The sequence below is a fragment of the Triturus cristatus genome, chromosome 1_1 (assembly GCF_964204655.1).
Source record: "Triturus cristatus chromosome 1_1, aTriCri1.1, whole genome shotgun sequence".
Taxonomy (NCBI): Eukaryota; Metazoa; Chordata; class Amphibia; order Caudata; family Salamandridae; genus Triturus; species Triturus cristatus.
The window spans coordinates 1,135,987,896-1,136,007,115 of NC_140579.1; the positions used below are offsets into that span (position 1 = coordinate 1,135,987,896).

The window sequence follows — 19,220 nt, forward strand, 5'->3', positions numbered from 1 at the left end:
TGAATAAATATTAAAGCGTATTCACAACGTTTGCTCCTGCGGCCATCTTCCCTGCTTACTCCCTCCAAGGAAGTGTACTGGCATCGATCAAGGTCCGCGGGCCGCCAATGAAGGCCGGGCGGGCCCGCGGGCCGTACTATGAGGAACCCTGTCTTAGAGCATCCACCAGCAGAATATTAAAGAAACTCACAGGTCCTCCACGAAACATTGTCCCTTCTCAATCTCATCCTATGATTTTTTACCATTTCTGGGAAACAACATCGCAGTAGCTACACTGCCCTATTTCTTTAAATCAATTGATGAAGATCCTGCTAATGCAGGCAGCTACAGGAAAGGCCAATGGATACAGTAGTAAGCACTTTTACCTCCCTATACCACAGGTTCAGACAGAGTGGAGTCCCATCAACCAAGAAAATTACAGCTTAGACATTGCAGTTACTCTAGAGAGGCAGATCAAATTAATTTTACATTAGGAATAGAATAAAGAATCACAAACGTTTGCTTGGCGGTAAGAAGATCCCGTCCACATAGCGACCGTTGGTGTGATTGTAAGCACAGTTTGCCTTCTGGCACCCTGAAATTCGTTTCTTCCAGAAGCATGGAATCTCACTGCGAGCTTTCTATAAACAAAAAGAAAAAAAGATTACTTCCCATCCACTCTACTGAACAGAAGGGACCCTTAGAATTGCAAAGACAAAAATCAGGGACGGGTGGAACTTGAAAGAAAAAATAAATATCCTACGGAGTGTAGAGGCAGTGTAAATTTTAGTTTCCAGAAATGTACACCAACTCATAATACACAAAGTACTTAAACAATTCCATATATTCTTCTCAAAATGTAGCACACACTGCTCTAGTACAACTACTCACATACTGGCAGTCAGGAACCCCATTTGTATAAATGGAGTCATTCTTATCAGTAAATCCCAGGAACAGCAGACAGCCACTGCAAGGCTATTTGCAGTTGAATGTTTTGCTAGTAGTTGCGGCACACTTGTGCTCCTTAAAGTAGAAGATGGACTTGGAAACCTTGAAGGACACAGAGGATCAACAATCATTTGATTCTTCAGGATACCCTCTTTAAAATATGGGATTGCTTACTTTCCCTGGGGCAGGAGTACCTCAAATGGAATAAAATGCATTTCATTAGTCGTTCTGGTTTCTAAGGGTACTGTAGTGACCATCCCTCCCACATAGAGGCCTCTCACCAGCAGCCAGTAGCAGACAAGCAGACGTACAGTTGTCTCATCACCTAAATGAGCTCTTCAGCACCACTTGCCAAGTGGGTAGCCACTTTCACTCATCAGGGCAATTGTCTATCTGGTCTGCCTTTTATTGGAAATTATGATGCAGGTAACTAGGTGCCTGTCAATGGTGTCTTTGGGCCAGTGCCTGCCCTGTTCGGGATTGCCCAAAAGCCACAAATAGTTGAGATGCAGACCTCAGTCACTCGGTTCAATAAGGGAACCGGAGATATTAATTTTCAAATTTTCAGTAGGAATAACTTCCAAGAAGTACAATAATAGTGTATGGACGTGGTAGACCAGGACTGAGGCAGCATTTGAAGCTGGCCGCGAAGCAGCTCAGGTCGGATAGGTAAACCAGGTTTAACCTGGTCAAAAATTTACTTTCTGACTTAGTCCTTTCAGTTCCAATCTATCACAGGGCTACGCTTCTAAACCCCTGAAAACGTCTAGGGAATCACTTGGAGACTTAAAAGGGGCCAAGGCAGAGGCCAAAAGCAGGGTCCAGGCACCAATGGTCAGCTGACAGTTGCACAAAAGGCCTCAATTAGCTTGTTGTATCCCTGTTGCTTGAGGTCATCCTTATGACCCTTGGAGTTTACTTCTTTGTCCGGAGTACAAAAAGAGCAGGTCCTGTCCTTTGGGGTCCTCTCAGGACATAGACATGAGGTACAGTCTCTTACTCAGTCCAGGGGTGTTCTGAAGTGGAAGCCTGGAGATGCCACATTTATGCCTTGAACCAGCTAGTGGGCGGGAAAGACTCCTGGGCTCATCCTAACCATTGGGTCAAAAGTTCCACTAAACGTGGCTGTGAGGGATGGATGTGTGTGTGTGTTGGGGCGGGGAGTACTATGGTAGGCCTAGTGTCTTCTCACGTACATATACCACCAAAATGCAGTTTGAAGCAGCCACTGTACTCCTAATAAACCCAGAGACAGATGACTGGTAGGACAAACATCAACCAGACAGTGGATACGCAAGAAGTGTCTTGGCAACCTGTTCTCTTCCTTTCAAGAGCCCCCCCAAGTGTTATGTGTGAACCCAGCAGACCTGTCAAACAGGATTTGACATTAAGTTAAAAAATGATGCTCACAGCCACCAACCTTCAAATTCTCTGAGGTTCAGATGAGCTATCCCCTGCCCATTCAGGTCCACCTTTCAATCACAGTGAGCCATTGTGTAGATCGTGGGAGGAATTTCATACCTTTTTCCAACCTATTCAAATGTTGAGTACTCGCTAGGAGAAGTTGGAGAACAAATGCCTCGAAGAAATTTAGGCAGGAAAAAGTTAACTTTCTAAAGGTTGATTTTCATTAATATTCATTAAAAATTCAACTTCAATATTGAATTGGATGTTTAATAACTATTACAAATTGTAGTTTAATTATTTTGTTTAGCGTGTCCCATTACCCAGATACAGTATTAGGATCTTAATCTGTAATCTGGTTTTCTACACAGGACAGCTAGTAAATTGTAGCTTTTGGGTGCTAGTCACTGCAAGCATATGCCAACTTCACATTTCTACATGTCCTACTTATAAATACCATGCATGCAGCTTCATGGAATAAAATGCTTACATAGGGGTGTCTTAATATTTAAAAGGGAGGTTTTGACAGGTTAAAAGGAGTCATTTTCAGAGGTCGAATTGCAGTTTTTACACGGTTAGTCAGGCTACACAAAGTAGGACTAATGTCATTTTTTGTACTACAACTGAAGTGGATGGCACTCGTGATGCTGCCATCCACTGGTGGTATTTAACTTCCAGGCCATGGGTACACTTTGTACAACATACGTGGGATTTAATGGCATGTTTAATTTGCCAATTAGGAATATGCCACTTCAACGATATTTAAAGGGGAGCACAAGCACTTTATTATTTGCTAGCAGGGGTAAATTGCACGGTTTAAAAAATAAAAACAAAGGGTTTAGCAAAAGGCAAAAAATCTGAGGTGACCATACAGAAAACGCAGTTTCCTAAACTTCCACTTTATTAGTTGGGGAATGCCTTATGTCCAGATTTAATTGACAGCCCCAAATGATGCAAAATGTCGTTCTACTGGACAGCCTAATCTATGAATGTGTCCCACAGCAGTTGTGCCTACCTTCGCTTTAAATTAAACAAAACAAAAAGAAATTCCTCTTTGCAAATACCAGTTGTAAAGGCTAGCATTCAATTTCACCTTGACTATGCTAACACAATCTATCTTGAATTTCCATACAAAATCTTACCTCGTCTGCAACTTGATCAGAATACTGCGGCATCAAACTTACAAAACTTCCAGAAGATTTCCTATGAAGTCAGTACTACAATCTCTACAATGGCTACACATTCAATCTCCGGCAGCTCTTAGGGGTCTAACAATAGTCCATAAAGCCCTACACCTCAGATGGCCCTAGCTCTAGCCCATACCTTTTCCTTCTACCAACTGTAAATCAATTATGGCTTGCCACCACTAGAACCAGAATGGTCACTCTCAGAGACCATGCTTTTCTACAGTAGCGGTTTGCAGAAACAAACCTAGTCCGTTTTAGATGACAGCTGCAAACCTGGCTTTTTAATAATTAAATATCTTGCAACCACTTTCCCTGGTCACTATTAGGTTTTAAGTTGTGTCCTCCAAAAGCGTCAAGAAGCAGTTGCGTCCAAGTACTTTACAAATAAATTATATCACACCACTATGACATAAAAGGATGTGCTCCACAGCCTGCAGCTCGTGTACATGAGTATGCAGTTTCTTTTTACTTTACGATTGTAGGCTCCTGCTCGAGAGTGGGTCCAGACATACCCAATCTTCCAGGGAAGGAGATGTGAACACGATGAAATGCGTGGTGGCTGGCAGATGGACACATCTGCAGTGAGATGCAGATGCCAAATCCACTAGCCAAAAGATACCTTCATGTGGTGTATTACCTAAACTTCGGCCTCCACTCTCTAGACCCTTGCTTCCATTAGTGGCAAAGCTCCTCCTACAGAGTTTGCAACCTGATCCTGTACGGTGGAATAATAATGGTACACGAGAGCCAGGTCAGGTGGCTCAGTGGACTAGTGCATCCACTTAAGAACCCTGTGCTTGAGCTTATGGCCACAGGATCAAATACAGGCGGGTCCACTCAGCCTTCTGTCCTTTTGAAGGTCAATGAAAGGAGTGCTATTTAGGTAACAAACACCTGTTATTCAGTGTCAAGATGCCCCAAGGGGTGAATGTGGACTTTTCAAATACACGTGTTATGCTATGCAACAGGATTTTCATTTGTTGGATCGAACAGAGATTAGTCGAGACATGCCCAGGAAGATGATGTGATGGAACTAGAACAGTTTGGACCACAGGAAATTTTTGAGTCTCCCCAAATCCTTTATCAATCAAGTGCTTATCTGCACAGCTTCCAGAGGAGGCACTCCTTTCATATCAAAGGGGTCCAGGTAGAAGATGGCAACAACCCCTCATCCCCACTGCACCCACCGGCAGGAACAAAAGATCCCCGATAAAGAGCCCCGGTTCCGGGTGCCCTTCAGGTATTGCAGCGCCGACCTGACGAGGGACAGGCTCAAATGATGAAGCATGACACCTAGCTTCGCTGGGTGTGTGAGAGCCCTAGTTCCAACAAGGAGAATTCCCTCTCCTTCCTGCACACATTAGTGGTTCCCCAGTGACCCTACTACCGGGTTCATGTTTCTAACTTCTCGAACCCACTGATACAGAGGAACTTCGTAACCCTCTTGCAAAACAACCCCTCATCCCCAACCCCCTTTACAGAGATTACCCACTATTACAACACCATGTAACATAACATAACATGATGAGACAAAAATTCCTTCTGTACCAGGTAGTTTATAGAGTACCTTTTCTGGTTTTGTTTGTGCGCACCCTTGTTTAGGAGAGACTGTATGCCAGTGTCCAACAGACAAAGCTGCACCTCAGATACCCTGTGGAGCTTCAGAAGGTGGATTTGGTGAGAACTCAAACATGTGTCCGAATGTCAGTGTGTTTCTCCCTCACTTGTCCAATGTTATGGTAACTCACATCGAGGCCTACTTAGGAAGAACTCTCACTATCCCCATTGCACCAGTGGTTATAGGCACACCAATTGGTGTCTGAATCAACGCTCATGGATAGCGATGGCAACATGAAGCACTCTTTTTCCCGCTGGACGTATTGCTATGGAGAGCTGCAAGCTGAAGCCGAGCAGGACTGTGGCTAGAACTGCAGATGGAGAAGGCTTCTGTGGTTGTACACCCCAAAAGATCAAGAAGCAGAGACCAAATTCTCACCAAAAGATATCCCATAGTGTAGGAGAGTAGGGTCTGCTATCCTATGGTCACCCCAAATTTTTGCTTTTTGCTTCACTGGTTTTTGACATATTGAGGCTGTGGGCCTGCCAATCAGACCCCCAGCCTGCTGTTCTCTCTACTAAATTTACACTATGCACCTTAGGTGCATAACCAATTGGAAGTGGATCACCCTGTCAGCCCCTGTACCAGTGTACTCTAGGTACCCAGGGCATTGGTGTACCCAAGGCCTGCCAGGGGCTGAAGCATGTATTATGCCACCCCAGGCTTGGCCTAACAATTTGACACAACTGGCTGATCACTCAGCTGGGGTAAGTTGGTGTAATCACCTCTTACTGAGGTGTAGTATACCTATACCTAACCTTAAATGGGACACCTGGTAACCTATAAGTCACTCCTATGGCAGGCCTTAACAATCCTGAAGGCAGAGTGCTTGGTTCCATGTGAGATGGTGCTCTGGCATGAGCTGAGCCTGTCTACAGTGGTCGGAACAACTTCCTTCTACTGTTTCCAGATATCGTCATACCATATACTCTTAAGTGCATTATGAACCTCGCGGTTAAATGCTATCTTTGGTTTGGCTTTATCAAAACATGTCGAGTAAGGTGTCATACGAATTGGAATACTAACCCCTCGCCAATTCTGGCGACGGGGTTAGCATTCCACCCTTCTAGAGGGACACGACATGTACAGTACCTGAAACCCGGGTAAAATCAGACATAGCCTCAGCTCCACAAAATGGATGCTGCCACCACAGACACAAGTCTGCCCTCCTGCTGCTGGGAGTCCTTCCAGCTTGGGAGGTGTGGACAAAGGGTTTCCTGCCAGGGGAGGTGCATGCACCACCCCAGACAGGATTTTGTGTATTGGTCAGGTAGGGCTTGAAAGAAACCAGACATGCCTGTGGCTCACAAGGAGCCTCGGTGCATATGCCAGTTCAAACCGGTCCTGGGGCACACCAGTCCCGGGCCTGGGGCGAGCTGGACAAAGGATTGGGGGTGTAACCACCCCCCTTCCTGGTCCCACCCATAGGGAGGGACCTAGCAGGTAGTCCGGCCCCTAGAATCCGCTTAAAGGTAGGAGCTGTGTCCTAAGACTTCAGACATCCTGGAATCAACTTGAAACTAAGAAGAAGACGGGAACTTCGACATTCTGCTGCACAGAATACTGAAGGAAATCTCCCCTGTGGTCAGGGAGTGACCACCTTGCTAACGCAAGCACCATCCAGCGAATCAACGTCTGCTTTGCCGCCGCCTCCCGCCGGAGCCCGAGCCCAGAGACTGACAAGACCTGGACCTCCAGACCTCTCACCGCCCGATCCACAGTCCCTGAAAAGAGGAGACCCGTGGAGGCACCGAGACACGTGGAGCCAGCCATCTTGAAACGACCACGACAAGCTGACAAGTGCAACAACCGAGGCTCCCTCCAAGTTGTGCTTTGGGATCTGAGAAGCCCAACCCTCGAGCAGCATCTGCACCAAAGGTGAGCCCTCCAGCATCTCCACGATCTGCGTGGGGCCCTTCTGCATTTTGCCACTCGACGCGCCTAACCGGTTGCTGGCCCGCTGGCTAGTAGCCATCTTGGCGACGAACTTCACGAAATACACCGCTGGTCTGGTTGCTCCAGACTGGCCCTTGCTCCCCTTCAAAGGAGCAGTCCTTCTGACCTTGCTGGTCAGAACCATCAGCTTATTTCATCTCCTACAACAATTGCTTTTGCCAAGGCTTGTTTGCTTCGATCAAGTCGCCGACACTGCCGACAGCGAGAACCTGCGTGGGACAGCTCGTGAACCGACTCCTGGACGTCGTCGACCTCCAGGGACCACGTGGCTGCAGAGACAAGCTACACCTTTCTTCCTGTTTGCACCCGACATTGCCTGGTACCCACCTGGTGCCACGCTGGTCACTGGCTAGTGACTGTGAACACTGTCCCCTCTGCTTACAGGTCTTCAACATCTCCGATCCACTCTTGGATCCACCGCATCTCTCCCGGACCGACCGCCTGCAGCATCTTTGTCCACAGGCTCCACGGAACAGATAGAAGAAACCCGACGCACTTCGAGGCCTATGCACCCGCTTCCTGTGGGTGAGGTAAAGCTGGCACTCCTGTACCCAAGTGTAGTATTACATCTCTAGTGCCTGTGTTCCAAATCTTGAGTTCCTAGTCCATCCGGAAGATCCTCTTTGCAGTAACTTTGTACTTTTTACGCACCCATTGAAACCTATGGGAGCACGCGTGTGACTATTTGCTCTGCACACGCCACCCGTGGACCTCCTGGTCACTAACTGAAGTTAGCTCCTTGTAGGCCCAGCGATTCTAGAGGCCCTAGGCCTTTTCCCTTTTCTGCTCGTGGTACTTATACCACTATTTTAGTATATGGTTCGAGCGGCCACCAGGGCCTATCCATATAAAGTGCAACTTCTGTGTATTCTACTGTAATCTTGTTTGACGATTTGTGCTCCTGTGCTCATAAAGAGACTAGGGGTTACTTTGAGAAATAAATACATATATATTTTGAATATATATCTGTGTGGTGTCCTTTCATTGGTATAAAAGGGGGTTACATTTGGTAAAACAGCTGGCTTAACACGCTTCACGAGTTTAGCCTCAAAGACTGCTTAGCCTACGCTACCACTAGGGCAGCTAGTCCGAAAAGGTTGACTTACAACCACACCATAAGGGTTGCTTGGCATGGTACAAGGTGATCACTTTAACTAGTGAGCATCATATACCAGGCCAACTTCTCACACATAGCATTTGTTGGGTGGGTCTTTATAGAATGGAGAGCCTTGTGAACCTACTTGCCAAATGGCAACTCCACACTGAAGGATGGTGTCTAGTACTCTGGCCTGCATCTCCGGCTGGAAGTCAGTATATTTTAGCCCAGCGACATAGCAATTGTGACATCTAGGGGTTGAACCAAAAAGTCCATTAGATGATTAGAGCTAATGATACCTTACTTCATTGCATGCTTCAATGCAATCCTGCCTTCTTTCAGGCTTTTCCCTACCTGCCTCATCATGATTGCTGATTGGACGGAATGGCTTAGTTATAGTTGATCATATCTCCATCACACCTGATGAGGAGCACCGTTGCAGTGGCTACCTGAATGGCGAGGGATGCGGTCACGGAGATATTCCTCCTCATGACTTCCATCTTCCTACTGTTCTTTTCCAATAGCATCAACAGGGCCAACATAGAATATGGCATTGCAGTATGCCTCAGAAGAAGGCAAGGTGCCCATCTAATCTTGTCTTGCTTTAAAGGAATTGCTTTAAAAGAGGTTGGGTTCTTAAAGAGTATCTTGCCCCTTCAGGATAAATCCAGAAGAGGAAAGTCATCTACAGCTGCTCCAGTTCACATTCTGGAACAAAGAGGAATCCCAGTTCCTCAACCTTCGACTACACATCCAGGTCGATATGAGAAGGTACGCTGCCCTCTGGGTCATAAAAGAGATCATGATCTTGTTCAGACTCCTGAACTTCCAATAACTCTCTTGATGCTCTGAGAGGATTTGCATGAGAGACCGGATGTTGTCCTTGAACGTCCTCAAATTCTAAGGAAAGCAAGGGTTCTGTGTAAGACAGGTGTCTTTTGCCTGTTACTTCTCTTTCAGTTTAGCCACTGCCCATTCCTGGAGATTGCGTCTCTCCCCTTTACTTCTTGACCCCTGTCTTTTTCACGTCTCTCAGCATCATCTCAATGTGTGGTACTACTTTTCGGTCCGAGATGTTGAAGCCAGCGTTGAAACTACCAACTGGCAGCGCACTGCTGTACCATTGTCAGACATCAAAGAAGGCATCAACCTGGCCATCGGAGGACCTGGGATCAGAGTTGGTGGCCAGGGTCTTGGTCGTCATGATGGGGGGGGAAACACCTCCACTTAGGGCCAGAGCAGTATTCCCGGGAGTTGTCTGGTCATTCCTGAAAAGGCCAACTATTAGATCTCTCCTGCCTGGAAGATTGAATAACCTTCCTCTAGTGCAGATATGAATCTAGAGAGTTTTATGAGGAGACTTTCTCAGAAGCCACATTGGATCTGTTCCTACCTCTTTTAGAGACATGATCTGATAAAAAAAAAATTAAAACCTCATTGCACTTTTCTTTATTGTCCTGCACATAGCTAAGTATGTAACAATTATCGCCCCTTGGCAAGAAATCCATGTAAAACTGTTAGTCATGCATTTGACATCCGTTTTTTTGAGTTAACTTCAGGATCACTTACACATTTTAGAAATACTGTGAATACTAGAGTAACATTAACAGAATCATATGATTGATCATATGGTACTCGCATTTCTATTATGGATGCGAGTATAGCAATATTACAGGGTGCACGATATAGGAAAGTATTATTTTGTGGTATGATTTGAGACCTAACCATGTAATAATGTTACAATCTTTATAAGGGCCAGGTAGGTTCATTGGAAAAACCATAGCTCAGTCCTGAGTAGCTGGGGCACAGAGAAGTTGGGATCAGACAAAGTAAATAGTGTAAAGCATTTAGAAGTACCAAAACTGTTAAGAAACATTACCGCCGCTGTTGCTCCCTGCTCGCTGCTGGTGCTGCCCGCGGCTTGGCTGTTTACTCCGCATCTTGCAGCCTTGTATCCCGGTGTGCCTCGTTGTGACCCGCTACCTGATACACCTGAGACCTGCCGCCTAAGACCCGCCACCTCCCACCGCCCCCTACCTGGTGCCTCTTCTCCTCCTGCCTGCTCCGGTCCAGCTCCGGTCCGGATTACATCGCACAGTCCTGGCCCCTCGCGGAAGTGCGGGAGTGCCGGTGAAGGAGGCTATCTCTGGGGAGCCGCAGAGGTGAGAGCTGCGGGGGGGTTTGTGCCTGGTGTGCTTGGTGGACAAGCGCCGCGGGGGATTGTAGGACTTGGGAGACTTGTGGAACTTGTTGGTTGACATCTGGGAGGCTTGAGGCTAAGGGAGGTTAAGTGACCTCCAGCCTCACCCCTGCCTGCAGGCTGCCCCGTGCTGGCTCACCGGGACCTCACTGGGAGTCCTTGGCCTTGGTCTTGATTTTAGGGCTTCGACTACCTCAAGTTCACGTTCTCTGTCCTGCCTCACCCCTGTTGCTTATTCACCTTTGCCTTCTGATCGACGCGGGATCATTCTGTGACTTTTGCTGCCTTTCCTGTTCAAGCTTCTCGCCGGACCCGCTGCGTGGGTCCCGCAGCGCCCACTGAACACCGTAAGGGCGGTTTGGAATGGGGTTGTCTCAACCAGGGTGAGCGTCACTGGACAGGGCTGCGAGCAGCAGGGGACTCCATTGTCCAGGAGTCCCTGTGAGCCCAATAGACTACACCTGGGCTGCTCTCCCTGGACGACACGCCCCCCTGCTTAGCTGTGAGTAAAAGTGGAGCACTAAGCCTCTATCCTTGGGATTCACCTTTGCCTTCTGATCGACACGGGATCATTCTGTGACTTTTGCTGCCTTTCCTGTTCAAGCTTCTCGCCGGACCCGCTGCGCGGGTCCCGCAGCGCCCACTGAACACCGTAAGGGCGGTTTGGAACGGGGCTGTCTCAACCGGGGTGAGCGTCATTGGACAGGGCTGCGAGCAGCAGGGGACTCCATTGTCCAGGAGTCCCTGCGAGCCCAATAGACTACACCTGGGCTGCTCTCCCTGGACGACACGCCCCCCTGCTTAGCGGTGAGTAAAAGTGGAGCACTAAGCCTCTATCCTTGGGATTCACCTTTGCCTTCTGATCGACGCGGGATCCTTCTGTGACTTTTGCTGCCTTTCCTGTTCAAGCTTCTCGCCGGACCCGCTGCGCGGGTCCCGCAGCGCCCACTGAACGCCGTAAGGGTGGTTTGGAACGGGGCTGTCTCAACCAGGGTGAGCGTCATTGGCCGGGGCTGCGAGCAGCAGGGGACTCCATTGTCCAGGAGTCCCTGCGAGCCCAATAGACTACACCTGGGCTGCTCTCCCTGGACGACACGCCCCCCTGCCTACGTACTTCTCTGACATAAGAAGCCTCGATTCCGCTGCGCGGGAGCGCGCGGGAGCGCCCGGGGCTAAGCCCGGGCAAAGGGCGGGCCGTTTGAGGCCGTTCGAGTACGGGAGAGGCAGGGACAGGGCCAATCTCCTATGCTGGACAGAAACTACAAGGGATTGGTCTGAGGAGTGAAGCACGGAACATGTCTGCAAGAGAAACCCGGAGTAAAACTGCGCAGGCTGCAGGAAAGCCCACAGGTACTTTGGACATGTATTTTGCCAAAGCTGGCTCTTTGTCGATCGATGAAATAACAACTCTAGAGAGGCGTATTTCCCAGGAAATCGACTGGGTCAGAAGATCGTCATTGGGTCCCCTTGCACATGCTATCTCCCCAGCAAAACCCCCAGAAACTACTACTACCGATGGCGGGGGGGGACTGGGTATTTCGGCGGCATCTGAGCCAATTATTTTGTCTCCATCCACTGTAGATTGTGACATCTCTGCCTCTGCTGATCTCAGCATACTACCCTTTCCACCACTTAGGCTTCCCCCTGCTCAAACTATTTGCAAAGCAGGTATTTCTAATGATGTTCCTTCCACCGATAGAACCAACACAACTACTCTGCCAATGCAGGAGGACCGGGGGGGAGCAATTCCTAAAAAAAAAAGAAGGGCTCAAACTGCAGGGGGGCGCAGGCCTAAGACCCCAAAGCACAACCCGAGGGGTGAAGCCAACCAACATGGTGTGGTTTGTATGGGGTCAGATACACCTCTAATCCGGGGTCACAGATTATCTGGCCTCATCGCTACACCACGTGTGGGAGATTTTCTCTTTCAGATATAAAATCTATTATGAAGGAAATGCTTACTCCATTAGTGGATCGCCTCGCAAACCTGGAATTACGCCTTATGAATTTCCAAAAGGGAATTGACCAACTAGTGGATGCCTCTAAAACAGCCAGTGCAAACCCGACCCCTACGACAGCACCCCTAGCTAGGGAAGGTAGTTGTCTACAAAAGTTTGCACATCCACACCTCCCCAGACAATCCATTCCTCAATCACCTAGGCCCCCGATTCCACCTTGCATACCAACTCTTAGCCCGTATAATACGATAACACCATCTGCAGTACGGATACAGGGTCAAGCTAGCAGACATAGGATTGTCAATTTACCGCCGGAGGCAGCTCCCTACACAGTCATTTTAGCCGGTATCCCCAAACTTAAATCATCTAAAAGAGAACCAGTCGAGGCTCTAAAAAACAAGGTCATCCACTGGCTCTCTAAAAATAGGCCTCTCCCCTCAGGTATTAATAGCGAGGTCCTTATGGTGAGGAGACTTCCGTGGCTTGGAAACACCAAAAAAACTATTCTGGGTGACTGCGTATTGATTAATTTCAGGGACCCCCGCACAGCATCATACATATGCAGCTGGTCGCATATTACATCAGGATCTTCTATCCAACCCCTCCCTCTATCATTCTTTTATCCGCCTACAAGTATTGAACAGGATGAGGAAGGCTGGGACCTGGTAGATAGGAGAAGAGGTAGAAGGGGCCCAGGGGTTAGCAGGGACTACATGACTACAGGTAGTTCAAGATCTGATCATTTTCCAATTTATAATAGATTCAGTATTTTAGACATGGTGGATTGACCGTCTGTCCTGGAGGGTGGTGATGTCATGACCCACAATAAGAACAAAACACCCAACAATCAATTAGTACTTCCTAAGGAGGAGTATTCTGCGCACACCCAAGCTAACGGTGAGGGAGGCTCTGGGATCATTTGTTCTACACCTGGTATGCCACCCGAGTGGACTATCCACGGAAATAATTCTGGGTCAAGTCTTCTCCGGGGGATGGATTCGGACGAGGCCGCACACCCAGACCCACCCCCCGCGTCAAATAACTCTTCACCCCTCAGGATTGTATCCTGGAACGTGGCGGGCTTAGCTAATAAACTGATCAACCCGGCCTGGAGTTCCTTTATGGAGCAAAAAGATATTTGTCTCTTTCAAGAGACATGGGCAAGAGAAGACATCACCCACAGTGGCTTTGCAACATTCTCAACATGCGCAATATGGGGAGGTAGAGGGCGCCCTTCGGGCGGCCTTGCTACATGGGTGGCCACTGACCTGGGTTGTAGGGCTGCTGTCCTTCCAACGAATACGGCAGATATTCTCGCTGTATTGCTAGAATGGCCAAATGCCCAAAGCCTCCTGCTGATAAATATCTATTCTAGGCCAACCAATATCAAACAGGAGTTGCCTACTTTTACGGAGTTTGCCCTTGCCTTGAATGATATTAGGGAGGGCACCCCTTATCTTATAGGAGGTGATTTTAATTGTCACTATGAGCCCCTCTTAGGCACTATGGAAGGCCTGGCTCTGGAGGAGGACCTTCTGTGGCATATACCGCCCTCGCAGGCCCCGGCCCCAAGAACATGGTCCCCCCTGGCCCTACAAATTACCTCCCTAACCTTAAAATACGGCCTCCGGGCCTGCAATGGAAGGTTTAAATCCGATATTCCGGCAAGATGCACATTTAACAGAGTCGGCAGCGAGTCACGGCTCGATTATGTCCTGGTTCCCCTGTCCTCTTGGTCGTAGATCAGAGATTTCTGGGTCACTATCAGGGAAGACAGCGACCACAATGCCTTAATATACAATCATCCTGGGCCCATGTCCAAGGGGAAATATAGAGAGGCAACCGTGGAGAGTCTGGTCCTCGAGAATAACAGGCGCAGAGTGAAGTGGGAGCTAATAGCTTCCCACCCAGTGAAGATATCTAAGCTATATGCGCAGGCAGTCCCCCTACTAGAAAAGGTTGAGGCGCTTATGACGAAAGGCACCACCGAGGACGTACATCTGCAATTGGGCCAGTTACATGCTGCCCTTGCTAAATCACTCTCTGAATCCCTAACTAAAAAATCAACTAGGCCTATTGGAAAATCAGCTGGCCCCCTTTGGTACAACGGGGCTTGCCGTAAGGCAAAAACCGATCTCATTATTTCAATTAAAGAAGGAAAAGGCAGTGCGGAAATCAGGGCAAGGCGACTAGCCCATAAGCTCTTGATCTCTAATGCAAAATGCGAGTGGGAACATGATAAATGGATCAAACTTACCAATTCCCTGGCCTGTGCGGACTCGCGCAAGTTTTGGCGCTGTGTCAATACAGGCTCGGAGGAATTGATATCCGCCATAGAACCTAATATTTCAGCTAAGGCATGGCAGGACCCTTTATAAATTGCCTGAGGATGACAGGGTAAATCCGAGCCAACCCCACTGCCCTGTTGGGATAGGCGAGCTGTTCACAACCAAGGAGGTGCGCGCAGCTGTCATTGGCTTGGCATCAGGAAAGGCACCAGGGTTGGATGGGTTGCCGGGCGATTTATTTAAGCAGGAACCGGACGTCTGGTCTTATCTCGCGATTCTCTTCAATGCCATCCTGGGAGGCATGGCTATGCCGGGTACTTGGCTGGGTGCAGAGATCGTCCCAATTTTTAAAAAGGGTTCGCCTCTGCTCCCCGCCAACTACAGACCTATTAGCCTTATAGATGTGCCACAGAAGATCTTTGGCAGACTCATACTAAATCGCCTCCAGGATTGGATTGAGGATACCGCGATCATGAGTCCATACCAAGCGGGGTTCCGAAGAGGCATTTCTACCACCGACCAAATCTTCAGTTTGAATCTTCTATACTGGAAGACGGTGCTGATCGAGGGCGGCACCCTTGATACGGTTTTTGTGGACCTGCGTGCCGCCTTCGATTTGGTGCCTAGGGACAAATTATGGGCGATGTTAACGGAACTCGAGGTTCCCGCAGACATACTCTCAATTCTGAGAAGATTGCACCAGGGAAATTTCGCCAAGGTAAGATACGGCAGAGGAGGTAGTCTCTCGGACGCTTTCCCCGTTGACAGGGGGGTCAGACAGGGCTGTGTCCTTGCTCCGACCCTTTTCTGCCTCTTTGTCAACGGGGTTATAAAACATCTTAGCGCCCTGAGTAACATCGACGCCCCCAAGCTGGATGGCAGCAGGGTCCCTGCAATTATGTTTGCGGATGATACCCTGCTGCTCTCCAAATCTCCTATGGGCTTACAACGGGTGCTGGACGGGTTCGCGAGTTTTTGTGCGGACCGCGGTTTGGAGATCAATGCTGCCAAAACCAAGTATATGGTCTTCAATCCGCCCCCCACAACGCGCGCGAGCCCCTCTATAGGGGCCTGCAGATTAGAGAGGGTCTACACCTTTGAATACTTGGGAATAGTTATCAACCAATCCATGACTTGGGATTCCCATAAAATAAAGGCAAACATGAAATTGTCCCAGATGGTGGGTGGAATTGCTAGGATGACCAAAGGACTGACCTACAGGCCCTTTGGTCCACGCATACAAATTTACAAAGTTCAGGCCAGAGGGGCCGTCACTTATGGAGCAGAAATATGGGGCCATACATCAACGCAGAAGCTCCAGGTAACGGAGAATAATTTTCTGAGACAGTTGGCAGCCCTGCCGGTAAGCACACCTCTTTTGCCACTTAGATTAGATCTGGGGCTAAGACCAATCTCAGAGGAGCTGGGCCTCAAACCCCTTACATTTTGGTGCAAAATATGGTCCTCGCCAGAACTTTCCAATTACAGAGCGGAGCTGTCAGAGATTTTGCGCCTCTACAAAAACACGCAAATTCCATGACTAAGTTACATAAAGCATATCTGCGAGTTATTGGGCAGACCAGACCTGTGGCGTGACCCAGAGTCGGCATGCCCCAGGGTCTCACGCAAACTTATTGCGAAGGCATATTATGAGCATAATTTACGAGTTGCCATCATGAGTGTGCGGGAGGGGTCCCATATCGCCCACTTTTTGGCCTTTAAAGACTTGTACCACCTAGAGCAGATCTTTAATGATATGGGCCCGCCACTTAGAAGGAAGCTCTACATGCAATGGCGCTACAGTACCCTCCCCCTCAGGGCGTATACGGCTCTTTGGGCACACTCGGATCACACAGCTCTTTGCCCTGTTTGCAACTACACACGTGAGACAGATTTGCATGTTATATTTTTCTGTCCAGCGTACCATAGAGCAAGGATTTATTGGCTCCGCCCTCTCCTTAGAAACCTGGCCTTTAGACAGCATTTCCCAGCTTTCAGAATACTGAAAACAGATCTGTCGGCTCCAATTGTATTTGCAGTTGCCAAATTTTTAACATCAATGTGGTTTACTCGCATGCATTGTCTTAAACTATTCCAGTCGAACGAATTAACTTGATGATTTCAGTACAATTGTGTTGTGTTAAATTCGTAACTGAAAATAATGCTATTTTATACTGTCATGATTTTATTGTATTTTTTGTACTCTTTTATGGTCCGAGTGACCGAAATAAAGACAAATGATGATGATGGTTAAGAAACATGACACAATAACAATCCAACACCAATTTATAACAAGAGATTGTATTTTAAGCTTTAAATAGACACCAAAAATTTAGCAAGGGGAACCAGGGATATGACTTTTCTGACAACACTGTAGGAAGTCAAAATGATATATATCGTAGAAAGAGTCCAGGGGTTCTGTTATGAGTGGACAGGGGCTTGCTCTAGCAATCCCAAGGTGCTTTTCTTGGGAGAAGTGTGGTTGAGCAGCCTTATGCTTATCAGAGAGGAGGATTAGACATCTGCTACACACACTAGTCAAATAATTATATACACGACTCAATAAGGAGATCAACACCAATTTATAAATATGACACATCTATATACACATATATATATATATATATATATACACACACACACACACACACACATATATATACACACACATATATATATATATATATATATATATATATATATATACACACATATATATACATATACATACATACATATATATTTAGGCACCAGAACTAATTCGATCAGGTAAGTATGTCTTGCAATAGAAATACGTTTGTATTTAAAAAAATAAATAAATAAAAAGTGCAATTTTCAGAAGCTGCAATGCTATCCTATGGAAGAACACGTAGGGCATTCAGGTACAGTACAGAGACTTACGGGACCAATCTCCAAGAGTTAAATTGAGTGGTTGGCAAGGTTCAAGGCAGCACCAGCAGAACACAACCAGCAGCACTAGGCCGGCCGAGTGCAGGGGTGCAAAATAGCATTGGGTGCCCAATCCTATTCTATGGGGATCAGTCTTTGAGTAAAGTGGCAGCAGGCTTTGACTGGGAGGCCAGTCAGGCTGAACCAACAGGGGGGCTCTGGCCTCACGATGCTCGGAACATAGGGACACCTTTGGTCCTCTTCTCCAGGGCCTAGGGGCGAAGGGTGCAGAGGTGCCTTTAGGCGTTGGGTTTTCCTTACAGGGAGCTGTCGCCGTAGAGGGAGCCTGCGTGCAGAGGGTGCAGGCGATTTTGGGGAGTCCACGAGAGGCGAAACCACAGTGAGCTCACACTCGGCTCACACTCAGTGGCAGGGAGGGCAGGGAACCACGGTGACACTGTTGGCCCACTTCAACTCAGGCTTCTAGGAGCGATGGGTGCAGTGATGTCCTTAGGCGTCAGATTTTTGCGGTTTTGAAGTCCTCTCAGGTTTTTTTGGTTGACTGCAGAGTGCAGGAAAGCAGGTCCGCTGCTTCATGAGAGTTCTTAGTTCCAGGGTAAGGTACTGCCAGGTCTCCCAGGCTTTGGAGACAGCAGCTGCAGAACAAGATGTATTTTGGATAAATTGTCGAAGTCAGCAGGCATGCTGGCAGGGTTGGCGCCAAGTTCGTGCTGGTTCGTCAGTTATTGCTCTTTGCGACTCTTCATATCAGTCTTCTTCTTTCAGACCAGCAGGATCTCATTTTCTGGTGCCAGGGGCTCCCCTAAATACTATATTTAAATTAAAAAGGGAGTGTCGGGTAGTAGCCTATGAGCTACTGACCCTTGGGGTCACTACACCCCCTATATGAGCACTTTCTGTGGGAAATGGGTATAACCCAATCCAAGAATTCCCAAGTATGCCAACACAAAGATGGCCAACTGTGAAAAGTCATGTCCGCATTTCAAAGGTTGTAGTTTCTTTGAAGCGCCCCTGCCTTGGAATGCTAATCAGCAGGTCATCATGTGGGAGGGGGTTATAGCACCCTCTTCCAGAGCAGGCTTTGTTTCTGACTCCTGAGAGCAAAGGCTCTCACTCTTGGGGGTCACGCACTCATAACTGGTGGCAGGCTGGCAGAAACCAGTCAGCCAACACACCAGTATGCAAGTATTAATAAATCCACCACTGGAATCAGTGTGGGTTTATTAATACGAGATGTTTGATACTAAACATCCCTAATTTCAGTGAAGCTATCATGGAGCTGGGGAACTCATTTTCACCAGTGTCCAGCACAGGTTTTAAAATGGCTTCCCTGTTCACTTGCACTGGCAGTAATGGAACTGACCAGCACAGGAGCATATCTGCTCAGGCAGACGTGCTCAAATATAATATAATGCACCCTGACTTAGGGCGATAATGCATGCTGTAGGGAGTGACTTACAAATCCTACATGCAGTTGTGTTAGGAAACATGGCACACAGGGTTAAGTGTCAAGTTGTATTTTCATTTAGGACTGCACCAAAACATGCACCCTACTGTGGCAGTCTTGCATGTGTTTGGTGAGGGCTCTTAGGGTGCCACAATGCTGCAGCCCTTAGAGACCCTCTTTGGAACCTCAGGCCGTAGGTACCAGGGGTACCCTTTACTGGGGACTTACA

General features: G+C 47.9%; 1 protein-coding gene across 8 annotated transcripts in view; it reads right to left on the bottom strand.

Annotated features, from left to right (window-relative positions):
• Positions 1 to 19,220, bottom strand: part of LOC146871735 (zinc finger CCCH domain-containing protein 11A-like) — a 310,767-nt gene that overhangs the window by 124,051 nt on the left and 167,496 nt on the right. For all 8 annotated transcript variants that reach the window (XM_085651264.1, XM_085651254.1, XM_085651250.1 and 5 more), the window contains one exon: positions 497 to 620. In XM_085651264.1, the coding sequence (XP_085507390.1) occupies positions 497 to 620 (124 nt within the window). The remainder of the gene's footprint in view (positions 1 to 496; positions 621 to 19,220) is intronic.